Consider the following 14,932-nt stretch of genomic DNA (forward strand, 5'->3'; position numbering starts at 1 on the left):
ACCCGATTGGACAGAGGGAGAAAATCAGCGCCTGCCTCCAGCAGTTTTATGCTTAGTCGCGGAGAGCAGATAAACGCAAGGTCTGCGCGAGAGGCGGAAAAATCTGCTCTTGCGTGAATCAACGCATTTGCATTGACAATGCATTGGCAGATTCTGCAATCAGCGGCCAGCCAACTCTTGGTGGGGGCGCGCCCTTACCAAGGTTCATGCACTGTGCATATATCTGTCCGATTTTCATCATTCTAGAATTGCTGTAATTGTAACAATTCATAATAATAGAAGAGAGTTCTCTATGAGAGAGCAGGTGGCAAATGTAATGAATTTGAGTATCAGCATGGTCACATATCTGTGTTTAACCAATAAACAGTTGTTTCACGTCCTGGGATCACAATGAACACCTCTCTGTCTGAAATATACCACACACTACTAATTAAAACATCTATACAAAAATATATGGAAATTGTTGTTTTATAATGATACTATTTTGACGTTTATACATATATCCTCACACCTAGGAACACAGCAGAGGCTTTCATAATGATGTTTTATTCATCATTCATCAGGTATTAAAGATACTCAATCTCTATATTCTGATTGCTATAGGTTTGTATACATGTAGTAACAGGGGTCTCTGCATCTAGCTATTTTATATTGTTCTAATTACAAATTTTGTTTACTAATTTCTTTGTGTCTTCACTTCCAATTTCACTTGTTTCTTCTGTATCCTGTATGGGTTCTTTCTCCTGATTGGACATACTGTAATTGGTATCCTGCCCTGAAAATGCATTTTCAGTTGATTACAGAGCTGGAGACACAGGGAGAACCCTGTTAGTGAACAGGCACTCAAATGATTACTATCAGAATATAGAGTTATTTTGCATTTATTTTCACACTTAATGTACCTTTAACTGTTTTTAAATACATTTTATTATTAATCTCATATTATGTAAATCCATTTTGCTCATCACAGTAGCTTTAGAACAGATATAACAGGTATTTGATTTTTGACATAGACCTTTCTAAACAGATAAAGCATCACACAACATGGTAATTATTTACACCTCAGATTTTTGCTGGATACTGATTATAATCATCACTTAATATAATCTTAATCTAGTGCCCATAACATCACATACTTGAGCAGCCCTTTACTTCCACTGCACAGAGCATGAGTCCAGTACACAAAGGATTATGGTCACCATAGTCTTTACTAATTCTACTCATTATGATCTGGATTGGTTTAATAACTATCATCTGAGTTTCAGCTCATCAAAACCAATTGAAAAATCTGGTGAAAAGGACTTTATTCAATCATGTCTGAAACCCATTTGAGTTGCATCAGGAACCTTTGGTATGCTGTGTTAAAATGCAAAGCAAACAACTATACCATATTGTACACACTGTATCACTATAAAAAGAAAAAGAAAAAACAACAACAAAATATGTTTACATGTTAAATATTTTGAATACAGTACATGATTAAAAACTAAGGAGTAAAAGAAGTAGATTCCTAAAGCCCTGGAAATGTAATAGGTTTTAGAGTTGAACATGTAAGTCAACTCAGTGCCAATGGCTCTAAGGCAGTCAGGACTGTCACGATGGTCCAGTTTATAGTGTGTGGCCATAGAGTCTTCATCATTACCAAAAAATATATATATTTACGCTCATCTGTTTTCATTTTCATTTTGCCATCCCAAAAACGACAGGGACATTCTAAGTAGTAAACACAACAAGTGTTAGAAATAAAGAACCCACTAATCAGTTTGTTTGTTTTCTTGCTATTTTTATTATCAATATTCACATTCCAACCTCAAAGTCAGTGGTGTACATGGTCCTGAACAATTGGTAAAACTTTGCTAGAGAGGAGAGTTTCTCCTTTTTCTACCTTAGTCGTGTACACTGCCTTTCCTCTCATATCCTTCAGGGACTTAATGCGATTCATGTAGCCTGGTTTGCATTCAGCCTTCTCTCCCTCAATGAGCAGGTCTATGTACTCTGGAGTGGAGAGTGGATTGGGCTTCAGTGCAATCTCTTTCAGTCTGTTTAAACACTTGGCTGATAGCTCCATTAGTATTACCACCTGCATCTGCAGGTCATCATATTCAGCTGTTAATTTAGCAATCACGTCCTCAACAGACATCTTTTTCTTTGAAGCTGTTTTATATTTTTCTTGTAACTCTTTCACTGTTCGCTTTTCTTTGACATCTATGTATTCCCAAACGTACATCTGATTAAAATGTACACTCCAGTGGCATTTCTTTGGGCACCTACGGCAGTGCCCATCTGATCCAATTGCACAACAATTAATCTTATCTGCATCATTGCTATACGCACAGGGATAGTGGCATGTTTTGTTGCACTGCTGACAGTTGGTGTTGAATCCATCTTTTACAATTTGGTTTGGCTTTTTGATTGTGACCTCAAACTCAAAGTTCTTATTGGCAGCAATATCAGCTTTGTGAGTGTCAAGTATTTGAGCTGTTTGTCTTATCTCATCGAGCTTAGCTAACCCAAGTGTGACCTGCTCCTGCAAGTTTTCAAGTGAGTTTTCAAGCTTCTTTCGTTCTCTGAGGACCTCCTTTGTTAAAGTCAGACTTGTTGTACTAATTAGGTTCAAAGCTTTGAAGAAGTTCCTCATGCTTCTGAAACCCATGTCCCAAAACATTTGATCAAAGGAACCATCTACATCATTATCATCATCGTCATCACCACATTTACCTGCATTGTTTGCGCCACAGGATGTGTTGTCTGCAAACAATGCAGAATTGTTAAATTTGAAATGAAGTGGCATTCCTTTGTTTCCTGTAGGACATGGGACCCCTGACTCTTTGATTGCCTCCAGGACTGGTGGGGCCTGACCATCTGCAAATGTCACCAAAATCCTGATGTTGTCTGCTATGTCTTTGCCAAAGATTGAGAGCACTGAATCAAACACATATCTCTGTGCAGGTGATAGCCGTGCAAGAGAGGACTGAGCAACAAAACAAACAGCATCAATTTCAGAGACACCATGAGGGTCTTTGAAAAGATTGTTCAGTTGCTCTGAGATCAGCTTGTCTCTATCTATTCCCCGAGTGTCACCAAAACCTGGTGTGTCAACGATGGTTAGTGAATAGTCAATCTGAAATCCCTCTTGGTGGTTAATTTTGTATGCAGTGACTTCAGATGTCTGACTCTCAGCTTGAGATTTCGTTGGATCCTCATAAATTAACTTGAACCGAAATGAATCCTCCCATTTCACACCAAGGATGTAGTTGATCATCCCATTGATGAGGGTGGTCTTTCCTGCCCCACTTGCTCCAAGAACCAATATGGTGCGATTAGATTTAGGTGAGTCTTTACCTAAACTAAATCGCTTACATCCAGCAACTTTTAAGAGGTCATCCTCTTTCATGGGCAGTTTGTCAATAATGGGGGCTCCTTTATGCTCTACTGGTTTTTCTCTTCTCTCTTCCATGTATTCTTGCCATTTTTCGGGAAAGTGGTCATTAATGGGGGCTACTGTATGCTTTACTAGTTGTTCTCCCTTGTATTCTTGCCATTTTTTTTGGGTGAAACCTTTTGCGGCCCCCCACATCTTCCCTAACATATTAATTTCACTGTGTTATGTCGTGTAGTCAATTTAAAGTACAGAGTACAAAGATATTTTTCTTGTGACAAATTCTTGTCAAGTCTTGCTGTGAATAGCCTACTGTAAGATGATGTTGCTGTTGACTTCTTTGTGTCTTTTGAGTTCTTGTTGGTCCAGCCTACAAAACACAAAACACAAAACATCTATTCAATCTCAACCAGTCTGTCAAACAACCAATTTGTCTGACGTCAACATCATCATCAGCAACATTTCCCAGTCAGCATCCATCGGCAAATCCTGCTCCAACAGTCTAATCATCCATACAATAAATAACAGTAGAGCAGAATTTAGTTATTTTGTCTTCTGTCACCTTACATGTACAGTACAGTAGATTAACAAACAGTGGTCTTTACCACTAAACAATCAAGTTAAAGACAGTGTTTTTACAGCTAAATAATCAGGGTGCACATTCAACTGTGTTTTCACAAATGAATTCTGTACTTAAGTTAGTGACAAGTATTGTTCGACAGGAGTAATATACTACTGTAATATTGCTTTTAAAAGCAAATAGCTTTCACATGTACAATACTATAAAAACCAGGCGCAGGACAAATTTATCAAAGACTAGTAAAATGAAAATAGAGTCTGCACACTTTTAAGTAACCTGCTCCATATGCAGTCGATAGTTTATTACGTTTCTACCAACACAAGGTCTTCTTCTATCTGAAGTAGACCTTTTGTTGGTCGAAATGTAATAAACTATTGCTATTGGCAGCAAGTTACTTAACAGTGTGCATACTAGAGCAGTTTGACTACTGATGCAGTGCAGCTAATGAGTGAATGATTTGACCAAAGTTATTATTTTATTATTTTAACCAAAATTAAGACTAAAAATACAAAAAAGGGAGCAAAAATTGCATTTTGACTTGACCTACAACCTAACTAGAATACCTGAAATCAAACATAAAATAAAAATGAATATTTGTGAGCATGTGCGTGATATTATGATAGCGTTCCACCTGTTTTTGTCACCCACCTCGGTGGCTGACCATGCCTACAAAGTTATCTCATTTGATATCCTCAAATTATTGTTTTCAAACGAGGAAAAGGCAGAAGGAGCGAGTGCATTTTCCGGCAGCGGCTGCTGCCGCGGAACTGCCACGGAACTGCCGGTGGAGGAGCGGCAGCTGCCGGCAGTGACTGCCGGCGGTGGAGCGGCAGCTGCCGGCGGAGCAGCGGAACTGCCGCGGAACTGCCGGTGGAGGAGCGGCAGCAGCGGAACTGCCGCGGAACTGCCGGTGGAGGAGCGGCAGTCAACTTATTTTTTCCGCCGATAAAGTATAGTTTTGGACCATGACGGAGGCGCGCCGACTCAGCAGACCTTGAGGCCAAGGAGTCGCGCCCGAGCGCCTCCAGGCGCGAGTGCCCGCGACGACCGGCCGATGGTCTGCTAGTCGACTAAGCGCCGTCCGAGTTATGTACCGATAGGCACAGATTCGTAAATAATATTGGTGGGGACTGCGTTACACAAACGCAGCACACTCCCAAAGCTGGCGCCGCCGGCAGCTCCGCGGCAGCAGCCGCTGCCGGAAAATGCACTCGCTGTCCCTCGGAAAAGGGGGTGTTTCATGCTGCTTTAAGAGTCTCAGTTCTAGCAGTGAAACTATGCGAGCATACTAGGCTCTACTAAAATCAAATGACCACATGATCAGCAGAGTGGGATGTGCTTTAGTAAATACATTAAATATTTGTAAAATGTTCCCAGATTGTCAGTTTTTCCCCCACTTTATATAGTTTCATAGATGACAGTGTGTTACTGCATGGCATCATACTGTACCTGTGCTGGCTGCTCTTAGTTCAGTTGATGAGCTCTGGAGTCGAGTATCGTTGTAACTCTAAAGGCAGATCAGGGCATCTGCACTGAGGTCTTCAAATCTCCTAAAAACAATGAGCATAACATGTTACACATAATCTGTATCTTATTCCCTGCTCTTAAGACATTGAGATCCTTTGTCTAGATGAGACATGACCTTTGACATCAGGCGCGCAGGAAGTCGTTAATACCTAGGGGGGCTGTGCGTCGGGGGGGACTCGCGCGGGTGTGCGATTTTTTTGCGATGTTTTGGGGGTTTTCTGTGTTTTTCCCCACACAAAAAGGCAGAAAGACAGTGTAAACACCAGGTTGAAGTTCATCCATGACCGTAACAGACTGCTATGATCCATAAAATATATATATATTATAAAAAATAAAATAAAATAAAACTTTTTTTTTTTTTTTTTTTTTCTTCCCATCACCAGGGGGGCTGCTCCCATCACCAGGGGGGCTGCAGCCCCCATAGCCCCCCCCTTCCCGCGCCACTGTTTGACATGATCCTGTTTCTGGTTTGACACAAATTTTGACTTGAAGGTCAAGATTCAATGTATCCCCGGAGCAAGCAGGCATGCTGCATTAGCTCAATGGTAAAAGATGCTGAACTTGCGCAGGAGACCTGGGTTCAAATCCGGGGTATCGAGGAAAGTTGCATAGTGCAGCTTTGAACTGAAATGAAGCTATTGTATCAAGATCAGCAGGCGGCAATTTAGTAATGTAGTAATGTAGTGTGTCAGACACAACTGTATTAGAAATGCGAGGTTAAAATTGGCCTGTCACAATTGATATAAATTCTATTATTTTGCATAATAGTCATAATTGTTTCCATGCAGATTTGTTTTCATATATTTTAAAATGTTCAGAAATATTGGAAATAGCAGATCTACAAGCTCAACTTGTCACATATGTTGTGATGTGACAAGTTGTGAGCTTGTAGATCAGCTATTTCCACTATTTAGAAAAAAGAACATTTTAAAAGTATACAATTATTAAATATGGTCTACTTTGGCCATAGTATATTATCATTTGTACGACAATAATCGTCAACTAATATAAAATGTCATGATCGTGACAGCCCTACATATCTGAGCATCTGACCTGGGGAGTGGGGCTTCTTCTGTGTGCACAACCATGTGATCAAATGTTATAACAATGGATGAAATCATCAACAAGCTAAGCTCTCTCTGTTGCTACTGTAGGCCTATACTTTTGGAAGTGGAAATAATTCCTACCATTTGTTTTCTTAGTTACGCTAAACTGTTGCTGGGAAAAGACCAAATTTAGCTAGCATAGGTAAGAATATGACTGTAACAATGTGCTGGTAGGTATATCAATGTTCTGGTAACCGTATTCCTACCAAAAATTAATTAATTAATTTAAACATTATTACAGATCCATATCATCAGAATCACACTTTTGGTGGGTATTTAGAGCAATGGCTATTGAACACCCTTTACGTCTGTGTGTTGGTAAAAACAAATATTGAACCAAAGAAAAGTATTAAAAAGCGCTTCTAACAAAACCAGCTAACTCCATTGGATCCTCAAACTTTCTGTTAAACCAGCTAACTCCACAAAAGGGGGGTGGACTTAGCTGGTTTTGCTGACTCCAGGCTCCACACCCTTTTGACCGCCAACCTCATTGTGAGCTTGGAGGTCCATTCAGCTGTTCTTATCGATATCAAAACCTCCACTTTTTGTTTCGTTTACTGATGCTGTGATGCATTAGGAGGCACAGCTCTCCCTACAAAAATATGGCAGCTGCGATGACGCATCACTCCAATAAACTGCACCGGCCAATAAGGTATCTATGTTTATATATCAATGGCAGTGATCATGACCTTCAGGATAAAGCTAATTATCTTAATTATACCACATATCGTTCAAAGTCCCAATTTGTCCAATATAAAACTTATTGGGCTGCACTAAATGTATGCAATACAATAAGTTTTTCTGCAGTGATTGGAATCTGCCCTCTCTAGTTGCTTAATAACATCAGGGCCAGTTCTAACTGGTTATGATGTCTAGGGCGAACCCCTCAGCCGCACAAATGTCACCAATCAGAATTTCCAAAAAAAAAAAAAAAAAAAAAAATACAATTAAACACAACAACAACAAAATAATAATAATAATAATTGATTTATTGTTTTTATTGGCAAAAATGCATGCATGTGACCATTATAATACATACATGTCAAAAAGATGAAATACAAAAAGGCAAAAAACTGGTACTTACTGGGTGTCATTCAACATACAGGTCTTGATCACAGCCGGTGTCAGTGATGAATGAAGTCACCTGAACAGAAGACAGACACTTCAGTTATACCATCCACACACAAACTGGACCTAAAGATTACTGTACATGATAATATCATTTAAAGCGCGTAGCGTAATTGGTCATGGTTAAAATGTTGTCTAATGTCTAAATGTATGTTTGCAGGGATCAGTTGCTCTAGCTATATTATGTCTCCTGTATGCTTACATCCTTATTATCTAACATAAAAGTCAAAGTGAATTCTAGGAGCCCCATACTGTTGGTATTATTCAGGTTTAGGTGAGCGGGGAACATATAGAACCCGGGGAACATACGCTCCCTCATTAAGATGCTTGTCAAAACGATTTTTTTCTCTTTTCTACGATATATTCCAAGAAAATTACGAATCATCTTAAGTGACAAGATTGTACCACACCTCACACATACATTAAGTAAAAACTACAGATTACACCCAATTGATTTATTTATACATGTAGACAACAAATTAGTGCTTTGCAACCGCTATGTTGGATGGTACTGTCAAATATTTTCCCTTCCTACAGATCAATTATAAAAAGCTCTTAGTAACTTACTGTGTTCCGTTGGTGCTCCGTAACAAGAGATGAGGAAGATGTTCTCTGCACCGTATTTATAAAGCCAGAAGAGAAAACCACTCCTCTGGCGCTATCTGGTCAAAATAAGATAGCATTTTTTTTTTTTTAATTCCTTTAGTTAACCATTGATCATTTTCTCCCTTTCAATTGGGCCGTGGGACATTTTTGAAAAATGTCCTGCTTCGCACTCACACAGTTACACCCATCAACACCTTGGAACTGCTCAGTACAACACTCCCACTTTGTAATATGTTGGTGCACCTATAACAAGAATTAATTGGATAACATATCCAATATGAGAGTGGGTGTGTTCAGTGTTGTAGGTGATTGATGTGGTTGGCATTGGTAGTTATAACATAGTTTTGGAATGTATGTGAATGTGAGCAACTGATGGTAGTGCAGATGAGTGGATAGGAAATGGAAATGAGTGAAATGTGTGGAAGCAAATGATGCTAGAAAGTGAAAAGAATATACGAGATTGTAGAAATGTTTATAATTTATATAAATAATATGAATATGGATATTATATGTGTGTGTATGTGTATATATATATATATATATACACATACACACACATATAATATCACACATATATATGTTCAAAGAATATAGACGAGATTGTAGAAATGTTTATAATTTATATAAATAATATAAATATGGATATTATATGTGTGTGTATGTGTATATATATATATATATATATATATATATATATATATATATACATATGTCACAGTACGTTTGGAGAACCAGTACGATTGAAGACAGAGCGCTCGTTTTTAGGCACGGGGCTCCTTCGGGGCGAGGCGGGGCTTTTCGAGACAGGGTTTATTAGCGAGGCTCGCGAGGAGGAGAAGGAGGACGGCGCTGCGAGGCGGGGGGTTATTACGCGAGGCTCGCGAGGAAGAGGAGCCTCCTCCTCCTCCTCCTCCTCGCGTAATAAACCGTCCCGTCCTCTCCTTCTCTCCTTCTCCTCCTCCTCCGAGGAGGAGAAGGAGAGCGCGGAGAGGCGGGGCTTTGATGCGCCGACGGAGACCTGTCTTTTGTTGTTCCCCCCCACATAGCAACCAGGAAGCTACGCTAGGGGAACCATAATATCTATGAGGGGAACGCTGAACACGCGTTCACACGCACGGCGCGCCGACTTAGTGGAGCTTGAGGCCGAGGAAGCGCGCCCTCGCGCCTCCAGGCGCGAGTGCCCGCGCTGACCGGCCGATGCTCCACTAGTCGACTCAGCGCCGTTTGATTTGTAAACCGATAGGGACAGAATAGTTCTTTTCATGGATCACTGTGTGTGTGTGTGTGTGTGTGTGTGTGTGTGTGTGTGTGTGTGTGTGTGTGTGTGTGTGTGTGTGTGTGTGTGTGTGTGTGTGTCAGGGAGAAAGTAAAACAAAAGCCAGAACACAATAAAAGTATCTAAACAGTCCTGCTTTCAATAAACCAAAAAAAGCAAGAGCGCGTGCGCGTGTGTGTGCGCGTGCGTGTGCGTGTGTGTGTGTGTGTGTGTGTGTGTGTGTGTGAGACTGTGTGTGTGACTGTGTGTGTGTGTGTGTGTGTGTGTGTGTGTGTGTGTGTGGCCATATATGTTTGTGCACAAGCCTGGCTTGTGGCTCCCTCTAGTGCTGGGTGGGTGGTAAAAACGAGCGCGCTTTCTTCAATCGTACTGGTTCTCCAATCATACTGTAACATATATATGTGGCACGTTGTGCCTCAATCATAGCCTGGTAAACCCTCCCTCCGGAAATCTCATTTCCATTTGATTCCAGGAGTGAGTCTGGCATGAAGGCTTGTCTGGGCGTTTCTAGTGCATTACCAAATAACCGAGCCAATCAGCGTCCTCGCTCATTGTTTTGTGATTGACAGCGGGGGTAGGCCAATCAGGTGGAACCCGAGTGGTTCACACGTCATTAATCAATACACCTTTCATACAAGCTGCTCATTAACGTCAAAGACAAACCAATTACTCCTGGTGATAATCACTGCAGCCTAAAGTGGCTTAATTGGACATCAAAGGGCCACTTGGACATCAAAGCTACATTACTCCCGCCCAGCTCCAGCCCACAGCCAAATTGCCCATATAGGTCTGCAGGCCAGACTCACTCCTGAAATAAAATACAAATGAGATTTCTGGAGGGAGGGTTTACCAGGCTACCTCAATCATGTCATTGTCACAAAACCTTGAGTAGAGATGGGATTTATGGCTCTTTTAAGGGAGGGATATGTTATATATTATGCATATGTTATATATTATATATACATTTATTATATTGTCGTTGTCCAGCAGGAACCAGCTAACTCCATTTTCAGCGCTATTGAACACCCTTTACGTCTGTGTGAAAAAAAATTACTAATGAAGGAACTAATGAAAAGTATTAAAACGCGCCTCTGACAAAAACTCCCAACTCCATTGGATCCTCAAACTGTTTGTCAAAACCACGCAACTTCCCCCCTCTCCTCTTCTGCTGCTGTTGCACAGCACAGCGCAGAGCGAACTGCGCAGAGAGCGAACACAGACAGAGGAGGAGCAGCACATAAACAAACTAAACGCCAAGGTTTTTCTCCCCGTAGTCTGTTAAAACTATGCAGTGTACCTTTTTATCTTTATCAAACTTAGCACTGACGGCCGCTAATGTTATGAAAACAAGTAATTCTATTTCTAAAATCTATGAAGTATTTAGTGAGGAGAGCAATGTGACAAGAAATGAGTTCAGAGCATTTATCTCGCTAGTTGAAGCAAACTCCAACTCTGTGAACCCCTCTTTGCAAACGTTATTGTAATATTTAAAGTCCTGTTTATTATTGTAGGCCTATATAATAAGTGTCATGAAGCATCAGGGCATTAATTCACACGTTGTGATGCATTGTGCAGCTTGGAGATCCATTGTTAGCTTTTAGGAATTTAGCCCCATTTGAAACCTCTCCTTCAGCAGCGATTGGAGCTATTGTCAGCTTTTCCGACTCCTAACTCCACTTGAGCTGGATTTGGGTAAAAAGTGGTGATAATATAATGACACATGCAAGTATCTGACAATATATGAAGTCACTATACCAACTACTTTGATGAGGCTGTACTGCTTTGTTTTAAAAATATAAGGTTTTCTTCATTTCCTGAAAAAAAAAATATATATATATATATATTTTGTTGTTTCATTTCCTGAAAAATGAGCGTTTTAGAGGTAGCTGGTTGCTGCTGGACAGCAGAGATATATTAATTGCATATATTACAATAAGATGTATTATAATGTATATGATATATTATAATATAATACATATTGTATTAATGATGTAATCTATTATTATTATATATTTTCAAATATAATATATTATCATAATGTTATATGTTGTATTATTGTATATATGATATAACATCAATTATAACATATTTATATAATACAAATATAAATAATGTTATGAGATATAAATATACAAATATGTATATATATTTATTTATATACAATTATAAATGTTTTTTAAATATATAAATATACAAATGAGCCATAAATGAGACAGTCTTTTGAACGGCTCTGTGAAAGGAACGGATCGCCAAGACCCGGCGGTCACCAGAGATTTTGACCCAGGACGATTCGACCCGGACCATTCGACCCGCTTTCGACCCGCTTGGACCTGACATTTCGACCCGGACCGCGAGAGAGAGAGACAAAGAGAGACAGAGAGAGAGAGAGAGAGACAGAGACGTAATAATAATAATATGTACATTGATTTACCAAACAATTATTATTTGTCTGTCAGGGTGAAACAAGCCCAAAGGCTTTCAAGCACAGCCATTGAGATAAAGTATAGTTTTGGACCATGACGGAGGCGCGCCGAATCAGCAGACCTTGAGGCCAAGGAGTCGCGCCCGACCGGCCGATGGTCTGCTATTCGACTAAGCGCCGTCCGAGTTATGTACCGATAGGCACAGAATCGTAAATAATATTGGTGGGGACTGCGTTACACAAACGCAGCACACTCCCAAAGCTGGCGCCGCCGGCAGCTCCGCGGAGCTGTAAGGCATACATTATTATTTTATTTAGAAAAGAAGGTTTACAAAAAAACTTCTTTAAAAAAAAGTATGCAACTGGGGGAGCATGCTTACAATATTTACTCTTAAATATACTCAGGACCTCACCGTCACCTTGTACCTTCAGGACCTCACCACCGTCACCTTGTACTCTACTACCCTCTAGGGGTTACACAGATAATTCGACCCGGTAAATTTGGGTCGAGCTGACTCAAATTCGCGGCTGGGCGAATTGTCCTGGGTCGAAATCTCTGGTGACCGACCCGGTCCCCTTAAAAGAGCCATACATATTGCGCTGGTGATGTACGTGGAATGTGAATACTGATTAAGTGTGACATATCTATTGGTAAATAGACGTGTGAACTACTTCGAAACTTCCATATGCTGTGATTAGCACCACTTCAATAGCACAATAGCACCATTATTACCTGAAAAGCCGTTTGAACAGCTATTATAGTTTATTCTGTATAGGGCCTAGGCGATATATTTTGGCAGTGGTGGAAAAAGTACTCAAAGTGGTTACTTAAGTTAAGTACCAATATTGCAATATAGAAATACTCTGTTACAAGTTTAAATCCATACAACTTAGCAATACACATTTTTGGAACAAAATGCCTCAAATCATGAATGAAGTGTCCGTTTGCCGTAAAAAACAAATAAATTAAAAATAAATTCTTGCAGAATGTTATTTGTTATGATACCCTCCATCACATAATATAGGCTACTGTTATTGGATTTCTCAGCTATATTATGTGTTAACAACACTGATATCTTATCTCAAATGCAGGTAGGAGGTTTTACCCCGCTTTTCCTGGATAATTTAGCAGATAGGAGCTTTTGCACTGCAATATTCAGTGATTGCATAACTATATGACAGAGTAAACTCTGTAGAAGCAAATACATAACTTTACAACTACAAACAGTTGCATGTAATTATTCTTTTTTTATTCAAAACCCTCCAATAATTGTGAACAAATTGAACAAAATACTGTTCACTGGATGGCTCAAAGATTCAATAATAATAATAATAATAATGGATTTTATATAATAATGAGGGACATGAAACTCCAGGCTGATTTTGAAATTAGTTTTCCAGTTTAGGTTAAAAGCTACAGCAGATTAAAAACATGGCAGACTAATAAACAACAAAGCTGCAACAAACAAATGAATAATGAGTGTGTTCGATTTTCAGTGTGATCATCGGATCTGAGGTGAACCTTCTTAAATGAAGAGTAGAACAGCAAGGCAGAACATCAAGATGACATCACATCAAGACTGCAGGGACAAGGGCTAGATCGAGGCAAAAGACTGAAAACTGGACTGGCATGACAAACAAGAGTACTGGACTGATTGGGAGCAAGGCAACACAGAAAAGAGTGGCACAACACTAGCAGGACAGAGAGATGCACAATCACACACACAGACTAACAGAAGGACTACGGATGGCGACCGCGGGGGGGGGGGGGGGTGGTGACGACGGAGTGCGGGCGGTGACGACGGAGAAAACAGCGCTACTTTTTCACAGTGCCCCAATTATAAGAAACATACATTTGTTGTCAGCAGTGCATGCAGCTGAGGGTTGTGTCCATGTAAAATGTATTGTAATGGAGTTGTTTTCACCTTATGACCCACACAAAGTACATAATACTTGTATAACGAGACAATAAGGAAAAAACAGACTCAAAACACAGGGCAGCCATGGGTGTAAAGGAACATCTTTGTATTCAGATCAGAGAGAAATTAGAAGGTTACGGTATCACAGGTATAGGTCCGCATCATCGGTCGGCATCTCTCTGTAGTGTAACAGAGAACGCACCAGGTTTTAACAGTGTCCAGTAACATAAACATATGACAGGATGTGACATAGATGAGGTTCCGGGCGAAGGTGGACTTCTCGGATTGGATGAGAGCGATGATTACGTCGTCGTCTGATGATGGTAGATGATGAAGATGGTAATGATGGTGTGACAGTTTATCTCTGGACAACAGCGTCCCCATGTCTGGGTCAACACGTTTGACATCTCTGACCTGTCACTGGTCAGGGGTGGCTTGGTGACAAGGGTGTAAGACAGCTGTAGAAAGGATTAGTGTGGAAACAAAACATAGATAGTCACAGAGACAGCCTGCAGCTAGTTTGACCTTGGCTTTCATAGACACAGAGTACAGAGTATTATACATTTAACATGACTGATTTACAGGCCCAAAAAGACATTATTAATAGGACATTTTAACCAGGTTAATGGACCCTAGACACATTATGATAATTAAGATAAGAGATCAAATAACTCTATCATATTGATTGATTGATTGATTGATTTAATACTTTATTAGTCCGAAATGTAAACAGCACGGAGGTATAGTAGGCCTACAGTAAAACGTGGGCTAAAAGGATAACACGAAAAAAGTCCTGGGGACTTGTTTCCATTGTGGTCCTATTTACGTGGTAGCCTACTTATTGTACCATCCATGGGTGAACCATGGGTACAATAAGTTAAATCAGTTGGATCCTCTTCTCCTTGTTTTACACCTGGAATAATAATAATGATACAAAGGGACTGAAGGGGAAAATATATAAATTGCCCCAGTTTGTACATTAACACCTC

General features: G+C 40.0%; 2 protein-coding genes across 2 annotated transcripts in view; one reads left to right on the plus strand and one right to left on the minus strand.

The window, feature by feature from the left end:
- Window positions 1-14,932, plus strand: part of LOC308081558 (protein NLRC3-like) — a gene marked incomplete at its 3' end in the record, with an annotated part of 86,554 nt that overhangs the window by 33,814 nt on the left and 37,808 nt on the right. The gene's annotated exons all lie outside the window — the stretch shown is intronic.
- On the minus strand, window positions 1,817-3,457 carry LOC308081557 (uncharacterized protein; the record flags this gene model as incomplete). Its single annotated transcript, XM_080457921.1, has 1 exon — window positions 1,817-3,457. One exon carries the CDS (start codon window positions 3,455-3,457, stop codon window positions 1,817-1,819), a length of 1,641 nt encoding a protein of 546 aa, XP_080314047.1.

The sequence above is a fragment of the Gymnoscopelus braueri genome (genome assembly GCF_963280865.1).
Source record: "Gymnoscopelus braueri genome assembly, contig: SCAFFOLD_113, whole genome shotgun sequence".
NCBI lineage: Eukaryota > Metazoa > Chordata > Actinopteri > Myctophiformes > Myctophidae > Gymnoscopelus > Gymnoscopelus braueri.